Here is a 20,522-nt window from a genome sequence, read left to right as displayed (position 1 = left end):
GATTCAGTGATTCATCCCTATGGAAACTGGGAATGCCTAATGATACCTTTGGCAGACAATATTAGCTGTCAAGCTCTGAGAAGCTTTGGTGGAAGGTGTACTAGCAGGGGCAGTACCAATCTCTGGTGGCTTTTGGCATTAACATGTTTTTTACGCTGAGACAATTTTGCTGTGGTAACTCTAGGGAAAGAAGGATATTTTTATACGTTTTCCTAACCTGTAACTAATGAATCATGGGCCTCTGTGCCATGAAATAGTGTACTGCTGTAAATATCATCAATTTTGTATTACAGCTCTGTAGAGCAATGCAAGGTAGTGGCAAAAACTGCTGAAGCGGTGTAGAGGTATAGGTATTGCCTTTTTTCCACACAGATGATCAACTCATTCCTAAGGTGGAGTGTATAAGTGAAACAAACCAATACATACAGTTACTATGTTTTGCTGAAAGTCCAAAAATGATCAAATTATTTCTGAACTTTACTCTCTAATTGCTAGTAATTTCTTCTCACTTCTCATTATATAGTTTCCTGAAAATTATGGTAAGCTGTAACGACGTATATTTGTATTCCACGGACAGATTCAAGCGAGATCTCTTTGGTTGCTCTTGGGGAATGAAGTTTATTCAGGATGCATTGTGGCTCTGCCTCGAGCTGCCAGACACAGCACGTGGCTGGGCCTCGGGTGATGGGGGAGGGGAGAGGCAAAGAGGGAGCAGGGACTCCCGGAGGACTCTCCAGGAGGAGAAGGGAAGATCCAAGAGAGCGTCCAGCCCCCCGGAGAGCCTTTATCAAAGGGGGCTCCAGGGTGGGCTGGAACAGGACCTGGGCCAATGGGGTCACAGGCACCTGATGGTTCAGGGGAGGGTTACAGATGTGGGGTGAACCATACATTCTGGGGGGTGACATGGAACAGTCCATTTGGCTTTTGGACCCCGCTGTAGGTGAGGGTAATTGTCCAGCCAGTAGGGGGCGTTATATTCATCCTGGCTGTACCATTGTGGTTCTTAATCATATTTATCTACCCTCCCCAACAGTAAGCTTTGTTCGTGAAATTTTTTTGGGCTGTAACAGCATCTGCTATGGATCCAGTGTGGTAGGATTCCTCAGTGTTAAATAGGTCATATGTTACATTTCCAGAGACATCTGATTAAACAATAGATTGCTTGTGTTTTGCTATTGGGGAAAGCATTACATTGTCCTGGAACTACCCCTACATGGGCTAACTTCTTCATCCCTAAACAATAGGTGTAGGGGTAGAAAAAATTGTGCTGTTGAAGAGCATGGTGGGTATTTGGACTTCAGAGCTCTGACAAACTGTCCCTGAAAGGGACAAAGAGTGGGGTATTTGTAAACTTCTGGATTTCCTTTTTAGACTTCTAACAGTATTCCTATGAAAGCTTTATGCTTTGCTGGTTCCAAATACCTTGATAATGGTGCATATACCCTTTCTTTTGGCTAGGATCAAGTCATGATACAATCTTGAAAGTGTATTTCTGGATATTGTCAAAATATACCTTTTTGTCTGTGTGGCTCCCCAGGATGTTGGGAGTACATTTTGAAATTGATAAGCAAGTACGGTCCTGGAAGAAGTCATACTGGCAGTTTGTGATGAATGTTTATTGTTGGATTTGGATGCTTAAATATTTAAAATATTAATTCTGTGTTTTATTTAATTGGTCAGAAAATAGTTTCTAAAGCAGTATCACTTTTGAATAGTGATAGCTGCAGCCAAGGGAGTAACATTGTGACTAAGCAGGCTTATCAACATTTGTGACTAGTTGTGTGTTACCCTGTGTTTGGTTAGATCACAGAGAAGAACCTTTTGGTAGTAGTCATGAAGACAGATCCTCTCTAGAGGGAAGCAAAATCAAGTTCACACACCAAATTAGCTGTTAGGGTGCTGGTGTGGAAACAGTGCAGTTGTACTCTCTGGCTAATACGTCTCATTGGAGGCACTGTGGCACGGTAGTTGCTGAGTGAACCTTTCACATAATGCAACTTGTTTGGAGGGTCTACATCTAGTCTGATCATTAAACAAAAATGTTATTACTTATCCTTTCTTTGAAACTCAAGCTTAGTTGTTTTGTGTATTGGTTTGGAGCTGTTTTTTGTATGAAAAAGAGATGTATATGTTGTGTTTTCTAACTGAGTTTTCCTTCTTTTCAGTTATGTTTCGTTTGTATGATACAGATGGGAATGGATACCTGGATAGTTCGGTAATGTTTTTTATGTATTGCATTGTAAGACTATGTCAACATGGCAAAACTATACAAAACTACATTAATTCTATTCAAGTTTATATTTATCCTGAATTATTAGAAGCAGTATAAAATATAGTCAATAAAAATTCATTCATTTGAAAAGTAATGTTTGAGTTTTCCAATGAGAAATACTGCTCCTACAATTGTATAAATTTTCAGTTGCTGACGCTGCTGTCATGGAGTGCTGTTCTATAGTCTTCTGATTTTAATGATACTACTGTAGGAAACACGTTAATATGATTCCAGTAATTCTGGTATGCTGCTGAGAGATGTGTATGAAAGCACCATTTGTACAGATTTCATTAAAAAGGATAAGTGTGAGAGTCACACAGTGTATTTATGTGGAGAGATGTCATAACTTATTATTAAGAATGAAGGAACAATATTAAGGGCAAAGTTTTGAGGAGTAGCCCAACCAAATGTTTTAAGAGAAGTTGGAGATATGGAAATAATTTTAAAAGATGCAACTTATTAGCTAACAGAAACAAGTGTTCTATTAGCAGTGTTGTGTTTTTTTTTTTTCTCTTTTATTTGGATTTTTCCCCTTTTTTTAATCTACTGGGAGCAAGACAGCATAGAATGGATTGATAAGGAAGAGGAGGTGATTCCCTTAAGTTGCAGAGAAATAGGGAAGCAGAATTATATACGGGTGTAAAGTAAATACAGCACCATAATTTTAGGCAATATCAAGTTGAGTTGGATGCCTGGATACAAAGGAGAATTTAGAATGGTCCTAGATAAGCATTTGAGCATGTTTACCAAGCAAACGTGTATATATAAGTATAGAAAAGCCCTAGTGATATGTGATCAAGGGAAATTGCAATACTGTAGTAGTAAGAAAATAAATCTGTAGTAGCTTACAGAATCCACTTTATGCCTATTTCTATTAGAAACTTGTGATTTGTACAATTAATGTAAAAAATTTAATAATTTTAATCATTTTTTGAGTGGATTTTCGATTGCTCAAATTAGAGTGATGGAATTTAAAAATCCTTAAATGATCTTATCACAGGGTGGAAATCAGATCGTGAAAACATGGTTGCTTGAAAGATAACTAGGAAGGAAGAATCTATGACTACTTTTGATTACTTTGATTGTAGGGCTGTATTTCACCTCCCTGAATGCTTTGTAGTCTGTGCAGGATATTTTGCTAGTAAGCAGATTTACTTCAGAATACAGCTTCCAGTGTAAAGTACATTTCATCAGGAATATTGATGAAATAGTGTCACAACATGTAATATGGTTGAATTATTAATTTCTTGCAGTATAATTTTTCTTTATAACCTTGCATTGAATATCGTACTTTTCCGTTCATCTCCAGGAGCTGGAAAATATCATTGCTCAGATGATGCATGTTGCAGAATACCTTGAGTGGGATATTACTGAACTAAGTCCAGTAAGTATCCAGTTATCACAATTTTTTAATGTTGCTAGAGACAGCTATCATAATTTTGTGTTATTTCATATCCACATGGCATTCCATAGGTGAGTAAGGTAGAAATAAGCATAGCCTATGTTCCACTATGGCACTGTGAATTAGCACTTGTACCGGTATTTTGCTGTTTAAATTTGATCTATGAAGTGTTGAATAAATGTAATAATTAACTTCTATGACATAACTGGTTTGTCTCTGAAAACTTCTTAAGAATGAGTGCACAGAGAACACAAGTTGTTTTGGGATCTTAAGGTGTTAATAAAATGTAAACACGAGTATGACACTTTTATTTTCTAAACTCACTTGACTACAGCTACCATGCAAGTAATATTTTTGGGTTTTTGTATGAGACAATTGGAGATCTGCATATATCCTAACAAGTTGCTGTATTAGGATATAGAAATAATAAATTAGAACTTACGAGATTTTTCATTGAACTGTAGATTCTTCATGAAATGATGGAAGAAATTGATTATGATCATGATGGCACTGTTTCCCTAGAAGAGTGGATCCAAGGAGGAATGACAACAATCCCACTCTTGGTCCTACTTGGGTTAGAAAATGTAGGTATTAAATAGTAGCATCAAGTTTCTGCTTGCATGTTTACTGTGGCCTTTAGGTTAGTTTCTCTGTGGCATGTATAAAGAATGACTTTGCTTTACTCCTCTTTATTATTGGCCGAATGACATGCGAAAAACAAACCGCAGAATCACTGGCATCAGTTTAAAGCACCAACTAATAAGCTGGCTCTGGTGCTGAAAGTTGTAAAAAGCTGAATAATTTTCCCTGCTAACAACCTGTTAATTCCAAGCTGCAGTATTATCTGGTAAGTGTGTTTTACTGCCCATGTGTATGTTACAGCTGGCGTGGAGTAGTGTCTAATCTTCTCAGCATGGTACTGTGTTGTGTGGCCTAACTGCACTGAGTCACAGAACAATCTAGGTTGGAAAGAATTTCTGGTGATCTTTGTTCCAGTTCCTGATTGAAGGCAGTGCCACAGACTGAGTTATACAGGGCCCTGTCAAGCCTGGATAATTCGAGCGAGGTGGATTCTACCAGTACTGTGGGCAAACGTTCCCCATGTTAATTGTTTTTAAGGGAGTTTTGTTCATATGTGCAGATGGAATTTCTTCTGCAGCAATTATTGCTGGCTCTTGTCCTGTCATGCTACATCCCTGTGAAGATCTTCTGTCTCTGTAACTACATTAGTAAAGTATAGTAAGAAGCAATATCAAGGGGGACACTTATACTAAAGGATAGAGTATTGTGAAAGATGAACTTATATTCTCTACATTTACAACCTCACATTAAAGGTAATATAGATGTAATATGATCCATTTTCTACCAGTTCAACACAGTTCTTTTAAGGCTGGCATGTTTTCAGTGCCACCTGCTGTCCTATATTTGAAATAATTTTGAACTCATCTATTGAAGCATGGGTTTCAAATGCTTTTCTGCTATTTGAAAGAATGCCTTCTAATATCTTTTAAATATCTTTTCTTAAGTAATTTTCACATATTGAAAATAATAAACAATATTTATTTTCCCCACTTAGTGCAATCTAGACCGCTGTAGTTGCTCTATACTATTTTATTTGCATGAACAATGCTCAGATTGATATTTTGTGCAGGGGAATATGTAACAAAAAAGTTTATTGAATAGAAGATAGATAAGTCTTGAAAAATCTAATTTATTAAATTACAAGTAATTTGAATTGAAGACAACTTTCAATGTGTCTGAATCATGTGGTACTAATTCCCTAATTCTATATGTGAGACGGAGTAAGAAAAATATTAAATTACTGTCATCAAACAACAGATTTTTGTCAGGCTGAATTCCATTGTTTCCATAGAATTACTCTTAACAAAGGCCAGCAAATGATGTTAAGCAACCACTATAGCAGATAACTGATAGTGATTTTCAGTACAGATTTTCATTTTATGACAAGTAGTATAGATGCTCTGGGAGTATTTTTCAATATCTACATTTCATTTTTTCTAAATTTGAAGCTCCTAGAGTATGTCATAAATTAATGCAGATCATTCTGTAGAGTTTATTTTCATATTAAAGCAAAAGCTGTTAGAAAGAAGCTATGTTATCCTTTTGAGTATTTTTACTAATTTTTCAATATTTATCATGTTGTGCATAGCTTTACTAGGGAAATACTAAAAATACATAAATAGCAATCAAAATTCTACAGCCTGTTATTATTATGGGTCAGTGTTTCTGTCATCATGAGTATTCCTAGTATTTGATGAATTTAACAGACAAATGTACAGTCATAGGAAAAGTATTATAATAGCATGCAAAATGTCTTGTTATCAGTAAACATAGTTTATATAAACTCCATTACCTACATATGAGCTGATTTGCTAGTAATTTTCTAATGATTCTCTAGGACAAGATGCTACTCTTTAAAACGGCTCCAATTTTTCTTTCTGTGTTTAAAACTGCTTAATTTTTTTAAACCATCACATTATATGTAAAGAAAAGCAATCTTTTAAAATTTTTCATTTAACTAGCAAAAATACACTACTCTCATTTGTTCATAGTTGAAATAAAATTGTATTTTAGGACATTGAAAAGTGAAATCAATACTAATGCCTGTCTGTTATTTGGTGTAAACTGATAGCATGATTTTGATGATTTTGCGGCATCTAATGTATTATGCAAGCTCTTCATTCCATTGCATCAGTGCCATTAGTCAGATGCTCTTATTTATTTTTGCATGCCATTGTTAGATTTTGCAAACCTAGCTTCCCAGGACTCTGCTTTCTGGGTGTCTATCTCTCTCCTTTTAGTTATGGTAATGAAAATTAAGATAAGAATCTTTTGGACTCACTAATAAAATAAAAAAGTGCTAGTATCTTAAGATTTTCCTCAAGCTGATTAGTATGTTGTTCTGATTTGAAAGCAAAACCAATGAGAGACTCCAAGTCAGAAATAAAATTTATTAGGAAAATGGAAAAGAAACAAAATACATGCAATAATACGAACGAAAAACCACTGACAGAGTCAGAATACAATCTTGACACCATTTTGGCCAGCGTGTTGGCAGCAGTCCAAATTGGAATGGCTGCATTCCTCCTGGAGTGGCAGATGTGGCTCTGTCAGAGCAGTGATCCTGTAGAAGGGCGTAGTCTTCCTCTGAAGGTCCAGTGGAAATCCCCAGCTGTTCCTCTTGGGAACCAGTGGAAAGGCTGAGTCTGATGTCCCCAAAAGCCAGATTATATCCAGGTAGAAATGCTTGGCTCCTCCCTCTGGGCAGAGAATCTCACAATGGGATGTTTCAATTCTTACCAGTCACACAGTGACATTCAATAGCCCATTATCAGCAGATGTCTCCCTGGAGGGAGAACTGGTTGTGAAAGAGGTAAGGAAAACTGCCCACTTAACTGAAGACAACTGCCATACAGATGGCAAATGGAATACATCTTGCCTATCAATCTGGGACATATGTGAAAATAAGGGGCATAACCTGCTGCATTATGCTGCTTAGATATGTCCAAGTAATCTTCATATGTTGTAAGTCAGAGGGAAAAAACCAACAACAAAACCACCCCCCTCCCCTTGCTCCAAACCCCAAAGCAAAACCACAAAAAACCCCAAACAAAGCCCACAAAGAACCCACGAACCAAACTACTCTGTCACCTTCTTGTGAGTGTTAGTTCTGTACTGAACTCACAATGACAAAGTTTTACATCCAAGAGATTGGGTTCAAAGCTTGTCTAGTATGACAGTGAGAATGAATTGTGACTATAGTTTATTTAAATAAATTATGATATGAGTGGAATATTTAATTTGTTTTGGGTTGGGGTCCATTAACACTGTAATGTACTTAACTGTTTTATAGAGCTTGTATGAAGGATAGGAGATTTTCAGCTGGTCTCATTTGATATGCTAATGTCAGTGAAGCTATGATAATTTATTTCAGTTGCAGATTTGTCATGGTACTTTCAGAATTTAGTTACATTGTTTGTACTTAATCCTTAGTTTCCTGTAATAGCTATAGAGAAAGGTCAGATATCGTGTAAAAGTTCTATAATACATTTAAAGCCTTCCAATCAGTTTTTATTACATACTGTATTAGATGATTTAGTCAGAGTAATTTAAAAATAAGGAGAATTTAAGTGAAGTATGGAACTATATGATTTAAAAATAAAAGAACAAACAAGTCAGTGTTTATGAGTAGCGGGGTTGAGATTAGGCTAACCTCTCATAGGTTTGTGGCCTTTGCCCTCTGACCTCATCAGTAATCCCTTCAGAGAGAGACAAGAATGTTAAGCTGTAGCTACAAGCATTCGCCAGCCACCTGTTACCAAGTCAGAGAAGTAAAAAGGAAATCTGCTTGATTTCCCTTTTGCTCTCTCTCCCTCTCTCTCTCCCTCTCTCTCTCCCTCTCTCTCTCCCTCCCTCTCTCCCTCCCTCTCTCCCTCCCTCTCTCCCTCCCTCTCTCCCTCCCTCTCTCCCTCCCTCTCTCTCTCATGCTCTCTCACGCTCTCTCTGCTCCCCTCCCAGCTTTTTCATAGACATTTATTTATTTATTTATTTATTTATTTATTTATGAAATCTCAAATTTATTTGAGATTACTAAACTAATTTAAAAGTTGCTGGTGCAGTTTAGAGTGATGAAGATAATAGGACAAAGAGCATAAAAAAGCCTAATTTCCCTAGGAAATCAACCTTAATATCCAGTTTGTTTTAGTTTGCTGACCTTTATGTTCTGTTTCCTCCTAAGATTTGATTTTGGAGTTGTTATGAAGGTAGATTTTAGAAATACAGAGTTCTGTCTCTGAGAATGTACCAGGATATAAAGGACATATTTGATTTTTTGGTGCTTTTGAAAGCAGTTGATGTTCTAAACAAATGATTTGGGTACAAGATAGGGAATTTAAATAAGAATTTAATTGGTTCTTTTTCTGTAGGGATTCTGACATAGATACATATACTATTTGGCAATATGTTTTAGAAGAAAAGCTCTTGGAATTGCATACATGTATAATCCATTTGTAATTGGGTGATTACCCTTTTTCTCATTAGCACTGTCTAAATGTGTTTTATATGGCATCTACTGAAACCTTTGTTGTTAAGACAGAGTAATTCTTACTCTGATGTTTAGTTGTTTCAAATTCATGGATTTTTTTCAAGAAAAACAAAATGTTAACTATGTAGGAACTTGTTATTTATGTGGTTTAATTTTTAGCAATAAATGTATGAGTTAGTTTTTTGCTGAGTGTCACACTTCAGTCTGGAGTTTTCACAGTCCTCATCAACTTTCCAAATTTATTTTTACATCTAACTATGTTAGTCTCTCACCCAAACACCAATTGGACAGAACCATCTCTGCAGTACTCCTTATTCTTTTGGGAAGTGGTCTTTTGCACATTAGTGACCACTACGCTATTTATTCTACTTCTTCATGGTAGAAACCTTTGAAGTTTCTGACCTTTTTATTTGTTTCTGCATTAATTTAAATACATTGACATTGTAAGAGAAGGTGGACAGTTAACTCATTGATTCTGCCTAGCATCACTTAAGATTTCTTTTGTAATCTATGCACAAAAGGTTTCTTAATGATAGGTTTTCTCAGCCATAAGTGTTGTACTCTGCTCTTTGGTAGGTGTTATACAGTATTATTCCACCATGATTTGATAGAAGCCCTTGATTTTGCTTTTAAAGTAATTGCATGCCAGGTGCTTGGTCTCACTTTTCCTGTAACAAATGATTACTGTCACCTCTGTCAGTGATTGCATGAAAAGGAAGTATAAACTGCAAGTTCAGAAGTGGTAGTGTTTAAAGAAATGCTGTACTTTTGGGAAGTATTTTATTCCCTCTCCACTGGCCACTAGATGTCAGGGTTGCGCTGTACCTGGTACTGCACAGTTGCTGAATAGCTGCCCTAAGGTGAGAGAGAAGTTTAAAACCAGCAAATGCTGCATAAAGTCAGCAATAATTTGAAATAAGGCAAATATACCTTTCTTTTAAATCAGTAATTGTAACTTCCAACCCAGTTCACCTTTTAAATCAAGGTAAATTTTGGTGGGACAAATATTTTTGTTGAATTGAGACTATGTTTCAATTAAATCTTAAGGATATACTCTTCAAATTCTACTTTGGAGCCTCAAGCAGCAAATATTATGTGATTGTACTTAAATATTTTATAAAACAACATTTAAACTCTTGTGATTGAATGTGGGATAGAATGTTTCAGTGGGAGTCCACACTTGGTGGACTTACTGCTTCTTACTGTGTATATTACATATGTTGCCATACTTTTTGAGCTGTATGTTAAAATGGAATCCAGCTAGAAACTTAGAAAGTTTCATTTGCGAGTCCAGGTGATCTATTACACCGTGAGTAATCCCTTCAGGCCTGAGCTTGAAATGACTGCTCAAAACCTGGCCAGTTTCATAGACTTCTATTTATTTCGTTCAGAGAGGAAGAAGGGCAGGCCTTTTATTGTCCCGAGTGACATTTTTGTTAGTCCTTTCTGAGTTTTCTGGAAGGCTGAAGTTCCATACGCTATTTCCATACAGGCAGAGGGCAAACTCGAGCCCCTTGAGCTGTAGCTCGCTCCCTTTGTGCCAGCTCGTTCCAGCGGGAGGCAGACTCTCCCTGAGGGATGAAGGAGCTCTGCTGCGGCGGCAGGGCCCGCCGAGGTTGCGGTGTCCCCGCCGAGGTTGCGGTGTCCCCCTGAGGTTGCGGTGTCCCCGCCGAGGTTGCAGTGTCCCCGCCGAGGTTGCGGTGTCCCCCCTGAGGTTGCGGTGTCCCCCTGAGGTTGCGGTGTCCCCCCTGAAGTTGCGGTGTCCCCCTGAGGTTGCGGTGTCCCCCCTGAGGTTGCGGTGTCCCCGCCGAGGTTGCGGTGTCCCCCTGAGGTTGCGGTGTCCCCCTGAGGTTGCGGTGTCCCGGTAAATGCCTTTCCTTACTACAGCCCCGTTTTCCCTTTTGTGTCCGGGTTGAAAAAAGCCCAGGAACACTCAGGAGTAACTAACCTCTTCTGTGTATAAGGTGTAAAATAGATGGTGTTTCATGCAGGTATACAGATTTACCGGTATTTACAATTTAATTAATGTGGCATCAAGGTCTCTGCAGATAACAGAGATTTTGGACAGGGAAACTCTATACTGTGGCTATTTATGGAGCTTTTTAAAGCCATTTAGCTTTCCCTCCCGTGCTCCCTTTTCTGTTTCTGGGTGAGTATGTGGATGAAGGCTGTAGAAGACTTTTGTTTAGATTTCTCAAACACACACACACACACACACAGTATCTCAGAAGTGAGCCTCCCAAATACTGTGTGTCCCTTGAGTCAGGTTACTCCCTCTCCACTTGACCAAAAACAGACTTAAAACTCTTTCTTCCCAAAGCAAATTGAACAAAACAAAACATGGTATGAATTCTTTGCTGACAGCCAACCAAAGAAGTTGAATATAGAATGTATAGAAATACATTTAAATACAAATACAGTTGTATTTGCTTTAAACAATGTTTGCTGCATAGTTTAATGGAAACTCTTCTCACCTTCCCACTGATGGAAGAATACCTAAAAATCAGTAATAAAATTATCTTGAACAAGTCAAGTAAATATTTTTAAAATAAATGGAAATAAAATAATCAGTGAAAGAATAGCAGCTACTCCATAACATCCTTCTAACTTGGATGCTTGTTACTAAATCTTCTCATAGAAAAAAACGGAATATTCTGGTATTTTAGACATTCTGTAGCTATTTTAAGACGATGTGTTTGCTGGGATCAAAATTTATTAGTAATTTCATTCCTTTTTTTAAGTCTCAGAATCTTGAAGATCTCTTTGTCTACCTTATACACAAATATCTGAAAAGCTGACATAAGTTAATACTAAATCAGGTTAGGGACGTGTAGCTAAAGTCTGATAACATAAAATTTTCCACTAGTTCTAAGGCTGGCTCTTTTATGGTTGACTTGCTTTTTAAGGTCAGGTGGTTTTGGCAATCAAATCCATGGTAGCAGGGTCAGGACCATGAGTTAAGAGAAGCATTGTTAACAAAATAAATGTTACTATTGTCATTATGTTTTAAAAGTCTGGGTATGACATATGGAGGCTTGATTTTCAGTGATGTGTATAATGAAGTGAGGAAGAGGTTTTTACTGTACCTGCCTTGCTTTGAGATCTTCTTAATGTCTATTTGTTTTTAAACTCTTTCTCAGGATATGAAAGCAAAATGAGTTAATGTCAGTAAATGCACTGATGTGTAAGAATTGTGGATTTTATTCATACTTAAAGACTTGCATTGAGGTAGCTTTGTTTTATATTATGTGGTTTTTTTTTCTCTTGGCAGTGTTTTAAAAAGTTATGTGCATGCATAATCATATGCAGCACTTTATTGCTTATTTTTGGCAATGCAGAAGAGCAAAAATTTAATTTGCTCTTTTCCAAAAGTGCATTGTGTTTATGTAATGGATTTGCATCAGTTGCAGTCTGTAACACAGCTAAGTGTTTTAATTGGCAGAACACCCACATCAAGACTTGTTTGTTTTTCTGATAAGGAAAATGCCAGCTAAGTTAGACCATATGTTCCATTCAAATAAGAAGCGACATACTCACATATAATGGTCATTCTTTAAAAATGAAATTAAAATTAAAAAGTAGTACAAAATTAATGTGGAAGAGGGGCAAGTTTATGCATAAATTTGAATTTCTGTTAATTTTCCTAACAGTAAGTATTTTGCTAAGGAAGGCTGGTCAGTTCACATTTGAAGTGCTTGTGGTTTATGACTGTATGTGTTGATGACCTGAGTGATGTTAAAATTGAAGTGGACATTGTCTGCTGTTTTTTTTCTCAAAAGGATTTACATGGTCTTTGTTATCTAATGAATAATTGCCTACTTTCAGAAGGCTTGAAATTCACATACTATATTGTAGTTTAACAATACTTCAAAAACGTGTGGAATATGGAAGAAAAATAGAAGTTAGAACTCTCTCTTTAATGGAATACATCCTCTTCAGCTGCCAGTCATGAAGGAGCTTGACAGGCTTCTAGTGCTTCACAGCTGCAGAATCTATTTCTGCTTCTTCAGGGGAAATTGGAAAACTTCCACACTCTTTGCCAGTCTGAGAATCCCACATTAGGCATCTGCTGTGCTTTTGCTGCAGAAAGGGGACCCTGACATTGCCCAGCTGTCAGAGATGGCATTTGAACTCCTGCTGGTAATATTGGGGCCGCTACTACCTATGCTCTGATCCTGATATACTAGAGAAAAAAAATATATTTTAGCGGACTTCAGCTTTTGTTGTTTCTAGGTGACTTGTGGGAAATATTCAAAGTTGTGTTCTGGCTTAGACCTAGCTTTGAGCCAAACATTCTTAATTTCTTACAGTGCTGATTTTGCTTCAGGATTTTTCTTTTCTGCTCACAAGAATGATGAAAGTCTTCATGGTATTTGACTTGTATCAACTTCTAATTCTAGAACAGAGCAATAGATTCTTAAGGACATAACTTATACAGTATATGCTAATATAGGACAAAACTAGATTTTTATTAAAATTTATGTTCTCCAATGTACATTGACTTTGATGTTCTCATCAGTGAAAACCATCATATTATTGAAATTATATTCAGGAATATTGTGTATACATGATGATAAGTAATAGTAGTTTGATGTGAGAAATCAGAAACTGGATAAGAACCAGCTGTTGATGTGGTTTCTGAGAAACAGAGATTGGTGTGACTTGCTTTAGCTATATGGCAATTTCTTTTTGGCAGTAACATGACCAAGAAGACAACAGAGTTTCAGCAATCACAAGGAAGCAGCTGATGGACATTAACTGTCTGTTTCCATTGGTTGTTATATTTCGTAAAAGAGAAATTAGGGTTTTTTTTAAAGAAAATCTAGTGGTATTACGTTGGGTTCATCTAGTGTTTTTAGAATCAAAACCTCTGATGATTTTAGAAAGGAAAAAGCCTCATGGCTGGTATTGCCAAGAAGCCAGGAATTTAGAGAATTTAGCATCTGTACTAACTGCACATCTCTTTTTTAGCCTTCAAAAAACAGAGAGGCCTCAGAAGGATTCTATTAAGAAGGAAGAGGAGAATCATCCAACAGAAAGCTTAGTTTTGTAAAAATTAGTGATTTGATAAAATTTTAGAGATTCACATAAATTACAGTGGACCCCTAAGTGGTAATTGCCAGTGAGTTGATCAGTTTAATCATGAAAGATTTGAGTATAGTGCAACAGCTAACTGAAAAAATTTGCCTTAGGCATAAGAATTCCATTTTTGGAGAAGAGGTCTAAGATATAAATCTCATCCTTAAATAGATGGGTTTTGATAGATAATTGGCAGTATAGATTAACTTAATTTAAAGCTGGGAATAGTTGTTGTGGTGTGGTTGGTTTTCCTGTTTAACCTATGTGATATATGTAACTAATTCTGACAGTCATTAAGAATATTTATGTGGTTTTAGAAAACCCTTGCTATTGTTTGTTTTGGGGAGTTTTATCTTCTGACCTGCAGCACTATTATTTTTAGGATTATTCTAGAGAAAAAAAATTAATACTAGTTGTAATTTAATGTCAGACTAGTTACATTGATATCATTGTGTTGCAGTGGTGACGGCAGCCTTTTGGCTTTTTCTGAGTTGTTTTTGAAACACGTGGATGTCCATGAGCTTCTGAAGAATTTTTTTATTGTGTCATTGCCTGTGTATTTAGAATGATTATGCTGTGATCTGGTGCCGAGTCTTAAATGAAGTAACAGCTTGTCTTTTACGTTCTTGAGTCAATCACCAATTTTTATTGGCACTTATATATTTCACTGTTTATTTTATTAAGTGAAATCTGTTTCTCTTATGTGCTCTGCAGAATGTGAAAGATGATGGGCAGCATGTATGGAGATTGAAACATTTCAACAAGCCTGCCTACTGTAATCTTTGTTTGAACATGCTGATCGGAGTAGGCAAGCAAGGTCTCTGCTGTTCTTGTGAGTATGAGCATTTCAGGGTCCATTTGCTTACATGTCTGTTACTAGAAATGTTGTTCTTGCTGCATAACAAAGAACTAATAGCTTCCCGTTACAAAACCATTGCCACCACAGTAGTGTGTCCCCCTCCTCTTCTCTGCTTGAGTGCCCATGGTTCTTTTTTTAATTTTTCAGGAGATTTGTCTTTAAAATGTGTTGTTTGAGGGTGTTTTCTACTTTCAAAGGGTTATCACTGTTAGTTCCCTTTGGAGTCTATTGCTCTTTTTTTCTTTACTGCTATTGCTTTTTTATTTTTTATTAGAGAGTATCAGACCTAGGTTTTAAATTTATACTTTTGTTGCTTCCGTTTTGTTTTTACTAATTTTTGTACAAAAGGTATCAACTTGACAAAGTCCCATATTTTTAGATTCAAATTTTTTACAGAACTGTTTTAATTATGGAGGTGAAAATCCCAGTTTCCCAGAAATCAAATTTCTGCAACAGTTCTAAAGCTTTGTATAGTTACTTATTTTTTAGTCATAAATCTCAATCCATGTATTAACTGATTATATATTTTAAGAAAAGGAGCACAGAAAAACTACTGCATCTAATTTGACCTTCATTAGGCCATTAGATGCAATTACTACCCTTTAATTCCTTGAGCTACAGCTATGCATTTCCTAGTAATCTGTATTTGACCACCTCATAATATTTCTCTTGAGAAACCAAGGCTTGCTGAAAGATACCTTATCTCCATCTGAAAGTTTCCAGAAATGGAACATCCGTATTTTTTTTTTTTTTGTGATGTGTTCCAATGATTAATCTTTTATTTTTTTTTTTTTTGTAAGACCTATTTTCTGAATTGAGTATGTCTTGTGGATGATTCCAATGATTGGTTGATGCTATGCCCTGCTCCATTAGATTAATGAGAACTTTAGTACCTAACTGTATTCTTCTCGTGATGTTACCAGGTCGTCTTTCGTTTTTCTTTTTGGTAAAATAATCGGTTTCTTACTGCAACTGATTTTCACCAGTTTTGGTATGAAAGATAGCCCCTTACAGCTGATGAGAACCTTTCTGCCTTTACACCTCTATTGATTTGATTTGAGATTAGTCTGAATGAATGAGGGGTTTGAATTGACCATTTCTCTCCTCTGGGGGCCACAGACTTCTCTGAAATATAGTTCACATGTAAATCCTTGTATGCATTTTCACATCATATAGTTTCATTCACCATAATATGAAATGGGAAAGATACATTTATTAAAATTCAAACAAATAGAAATTGCACAACTTGAAATTATTAAATGCTGATGACAGTAGCTGGAATAGATACATAAAATACTTTAATGTTCTTTTTTGTCAGACTGATATTGTGAAAAACTAAGACCCATATATGTTGGAAAGACAGTTCTATTGAGAAAATAATGTAGATCACCTTCAGTAGTTACCATAAATGGGTAGACCAGTTACATACACTGTCCCAAAAGACCAGCCTTGCAAGACCTGTAATTTTTTTTATGTTGCAGTGTGTCTTTTGAGAACGTATTTATTATTGTGCTAGGCATTTATTTTGTGAGAACAGTGGTCTCAGAGTGTCTGAAGAACATGCTCCTTTCAATTACTTCATGCAGCAAGAGGCATTTGTCTACTTGCAAAACTATTCCACTATTCCCTTATTTTGCTAAGCTTTTTCTCCAGTATATTTTCAAAGCATTGCTGCTATAGATTTCATTATTTGCATTTTAGATTGTGTGGGAAGAAAAAAAAAAAAGGGGGAACCACAGGGGTCCTCACCATCCCTCCATGGTCCAATCAACAATGTTACTCCCTGCAGTTTGTCTGATTAATGGCTGCGCCTCCCACTGGGTTTGTGTAATAGGTGCAAGCAAGGTGTTTAGAAGTACTTTGTGCTTAATTGCTCTCGAGGTCAAAAGCCTGAGACATATACCATGCAGGGAGAAATTCATTCTCAGTTTTTAATAGTTGACTCTATTGAATGCAGGCATAAGCTGTAGCATTATTTCCTCATCTTGGCACAGTTGTGTCATTGAAGTCAGGAGAGCTTTGCATTGTACCCTGCATTGTATGTTTTCCAAATGCAGCTTGCATGATCTTTACAGTCCTGGTCAGAAATAGCAGTTACCTAAAACTGGTGTTGGAGAGCTTAGGGGAAAAAAAAAATCTTCTCAGGAGTTGGTATTTTGTAAAACAGGAGTCAAACTTAGGGTGCTTACATGGAATGCATGAAAACAATTGCTGTTAAAAAGTGGACTAATCTTCCATTTCTGATTTATAAATCAATGGTAGGAACAATGTAAATTCATTGGCTTTTATTTTTGTGCTTGCCAGCTGCTCTCATGCCTATAGTTCATAAAATATATGTTTCTTCCTACTAGCAAGCAACACAAACCACTTGGCAGTCACCAATTTGTCTTTAATATTTTTGTCATTTGGGAATTATTGTGAAAAAATTTAGTAAGGGCTGATTTAATTAAGCATTTCCTGTTATGCAATGATAGTGCATTCTTGGATTTCTCACTTGCATAATATTTCCTGTTCTAATTGGCCTTTTGTATTCCATGGAAAAAGCAGTCTAGTTTGAGTTTTCATTGACTGATTGGATTGATTACTTAGAAATGACATGCTGGTAATGTTATCTGTTTCACAGAAATGTGGTGAGAAACACCATTGCCGCAACATCTAATAATGTCTTTCTTTTTTTCAGTTTGCAAGTATACAGTCCATGAACGCTGTGTCTCCAGAGCTCCTGCATCTTGCATCAAAACATATGTGAAGTCTAAAAAGAATACTGATGTAAGTTTGGGGTAGCATTAGCTTTGCCATGTACCTGTTAATTTAGTAACTCTGTGTATATCCACATTTTTCTTTTGCAGGTAATGCACCATTTTTGGGTAGAAGGAAACTGTCCAACAAAATGTGATAAGTGTCACAAAACTATAAAGTGTTACCAAGGCTTGACTGGACTTCACTGTGTTTGGTGTCAAATTACAGTGAGTATACTACAGTAAAACCTTTCTCAAGGTTTGAGAGATAAAAATCATTGAATGTCTTTCTCTAGCCTTATAATCTGGAATGTCTCATTCAGTTTAGTCATCAACAATGACTGGTGTGTGTTTAAGGAGCGGTATATGCAAAGTATTCTTAGGACTTCTTAATTGTGGTAAGCAAATATGCTTATTTCATGTCATGAAATGCTTATTTCAATATGTCATGAAGCAAATTTGCTTCATGACAATATCCATATGAAAATAACGTGTGCCACTTAAGAGCAGAATTCCCAATCTACACTACAGAAAGATTAAGGAAGTTTTCAGTACCAGGAAAAATCAAGGTCACTGTGACATTAGGTCTAATTGGTGATATACTGACAGGCAAATGAATTTGAGGACATCTGGTAGGATACAGTGATTCCAAGAGTCTGGGAATAATAGCATAGACAAGTTGATAATATAGTAATCTGTGCACCAAGTCAAATATATACAAGTTTTGTGTGCTCCTTATTCAGCAGGAACCAGTAGCTGGAACTAATGACATTCAGGGGACACTGCCCTTATAAGTGAGATCTTCATGCTAGAAGGAGCAATGCCAGTATTTCTGTTTGTAGCCAGGGCAGGATTTAAATCTAAATGGGGAGAGATTTCAGCCTTCTTGGTGTGTATTTGCTGGTTTTGCTGATATCATTATTATTATTGTTACGGAACAGCAGTTGTTTGTTCAGTGCTTTAAATAATAATATGAGACTGAGGCATTAGTGAACGTTTGTTTTAAATGTACAAGTTTGGATATTTTATGACATATTTTCTTAACACAAGAATACAAAATATGAAACATCGTCAAAGCAAATAGATCCAGGATGCTTTCAGTGATAAGCTGTTATGATTACTTAAAAAACAATATTTTAGAAGAAAGCAAATATGTAGTCCAGATTGCTGTCAGAATTTGGATAATTTATGTAAAGAGTAAAACACCCAATCCAAAATGTTTCACATGTAGATAATTAAACTTAGGGAATGGCTATATGTGTTTAGCAAGAAAAATAAGGGTGTTCTGCTGTAGATATAGAAGTATTTATACCTGTTTAATATGTGTATATCATTCAAGAAATATATATTATGTAACATATGTTGACTTCTAAAGTCAAAGGAAGTTGCAAATTTTATCATTCTTTAGTAGAATTTTTTTTCCCATTAGTTCATATGGATCTGGATCAGATTTGTAAAGGTCTTTTACTCCTTGAAGTTGTACATAAAGATTCAGAGGATTTTCGTAAGAACTGTTATTCACTGAAGACGTACTTAGGAATTATTTATGATTGAAATCACTCTAAAGAAAAATGCTAAATTCTTTTGAAAATATCTCGGGTGCTTGTGTGCTTATTTAAATGCCTAAATAACTGTCAAGGTTCCAATTAAAAATGGATGTGTATTTTTTGATGGCTGAAATTGAAAATATTGGCACTAAGGTTTACAATTTTTCAGTTTATTTCCATCACTAATTTAAAGGCTTTTTTAAAAGTAGTTTGTATTTTCAAATAAATTTAATAATATTTTTTGTTCTTTTTATAGATTCAGATGTGAATTAGACACAAGTAAAGAATGAGTATATTTAAATACTACAAATTATATTTCAAACTCCTATTTACTTGCAATTCTCTTTTGATATATTCTATTGCAATAAATTCATTTTCTAATAGTAACACTTTTATTACAGAAAAAGTGTTTAGAATTTCTAACACATGCATGATTTTTGAATGGATATTCTAAGGTTTTATAATGATCACATCCTTCATGTGTTTTTCAACTCGTACTGCACATTTATAGCTTACAATCGAAGGGGATGCTCTTTATTATGGAACTAATTCTGAGCCTCTTTCATGCTTTTTAAATATATATATATATATATATATATATATATATATATATATATATATATATACATATTTCCTTACAACTTAATAAGGTCACTTCTGATGTCAAATAATTGACTCAAATCCCAAAATTTAGAAGTATTTTTCATTAAGGAGGCTTGTTATCCTGACTTCTCAGCCAAATCCATGATCCCTTTTCCATATAATTTGTGGTTCTCCACCATGGTGATGTCAGTTTTTTTTGCCTCATCTTCTCTCCAGTAAATACACTTTTTCCTGCTTTGCAGGTTTGTGAAGGAGGTAATATTCTACAAGATACAGGTTCAGGATAAGGGAGTTTTGGGGAAATGTATTAAAAACCTACCAAAATACAGTTTTTTTGAGAGGCAAGCATATTATTTTATTTCTGTGTGTCAAAGTGTTAGTTTCATTAAAGCTATATTTCTTCTACCTTTTGTTATTTGCCATGTGCCAATTCTGTTGTCAGAGATCAGCAGAGACTAATAAGAAGATTAAGCTATTTTCTCATAGATAAGTTTGCATGCCACTGAGTAGCAAAGCTGCTAATTACCACTGAATGTGTGAAGATACTTTTATTTGATGTAACATGGCCTGGTGTGCATTAATTATGATACAAGTAGCCTTACCACTGAGGCAGAGAATTAGCATGACAAATGATTTAGATTACAGGACTACCAAAATACCCTCAAAATAAGGCTTTGATACTTAGAGTAAATCAAAACTCTTTAGACTTTTATTTAATGTTGCTAAGAAACTGCCTAAAAAGGTAACTTTGCAGTATAAATGAATATGGACAAGGCTAATATTAGGTTCCATTCAGTTCAAAATTCAGAAATGCCATGTCAAAATTAACTGTACCAGATAATCTTATGAAGACCATATTACCAATAAAGTCTATATACATCAGCAATTGGTACAATTTTATTGTAATTTTGATAGAGTTCATATGAGTTAAACCATTTAAGGGAAAATGAATCAGTC

The 20,522-nt window shown here is 35.7% G+C and overlaps 1 protein-coding gene and 1 long non-coding RNA gene across 10 annotated transcripts in view; both read left to right on the top strand.

Annotated features, from left to right (window-relative positions):
• DGKB (diacylglycerol kinase beta) overlaps positions 1-20,522 on the top strand; it is a 332,324-nt gene that overhangs the window by 85,674 nt on the left and 226,128 nt on the right. For all 9 annotated transcript variants that reach the window (XM_072925562.1, XM_030264748.4, XM_030264750.4 and 6 more), the window contains 6 exons: positions 2,166-2,215; positions 3,582-3,656; positions 4,139-4,258; positions 14,533-14,650; positions 17,358-17,446; positions 17,527-17,643. In XM_072925562.1, the coding sequence (XP_072781663.1) occupies positions 2,166-2,215; positions 3,582-3,656; positions 4,139-4,258; positions 14,533-14,650; positions 17,358-17,446; positions 17,527-17,643 (569 nt within the window). The remainder of the gene's footprint in view (positions 1-2,165; positions 2,216-3,581; positions 3,657-4,138; positions 4,259-14,532; positions 14,651-17,357; positions 17,447-17,526; positions 17,644-20,522) is intronic.
• LOC140682620 (uncharacterized) lies at positions 8,211-11,306 on the top strand. Its single transcript, XR_012054532.1, has 2 exons — positions 8,211-10,393; positions 10,590-11,306. It is a non-coding gene; the product is annotated as an uncharacterized lncRNA (long non-coding RNA).

Source organism: Taeniopygia guttata, chromosome 2 (assembly GCF_048771995.1).
Source record: "Taeniopygia guttata chromosome 2, bTaeGut7.mat, whole genome shotgun sequence".
Classification (NCBI taxonomy): domain Eukaryota; kingdom Metazoa; phylum Chordata; class Aves; order Passeriformes; family Estrildidae; genus Taeniopygia; species Taeniopygia guttata.
This window is presented reverse-complemented; position numbering and strand designations above follow the sequence as displayed.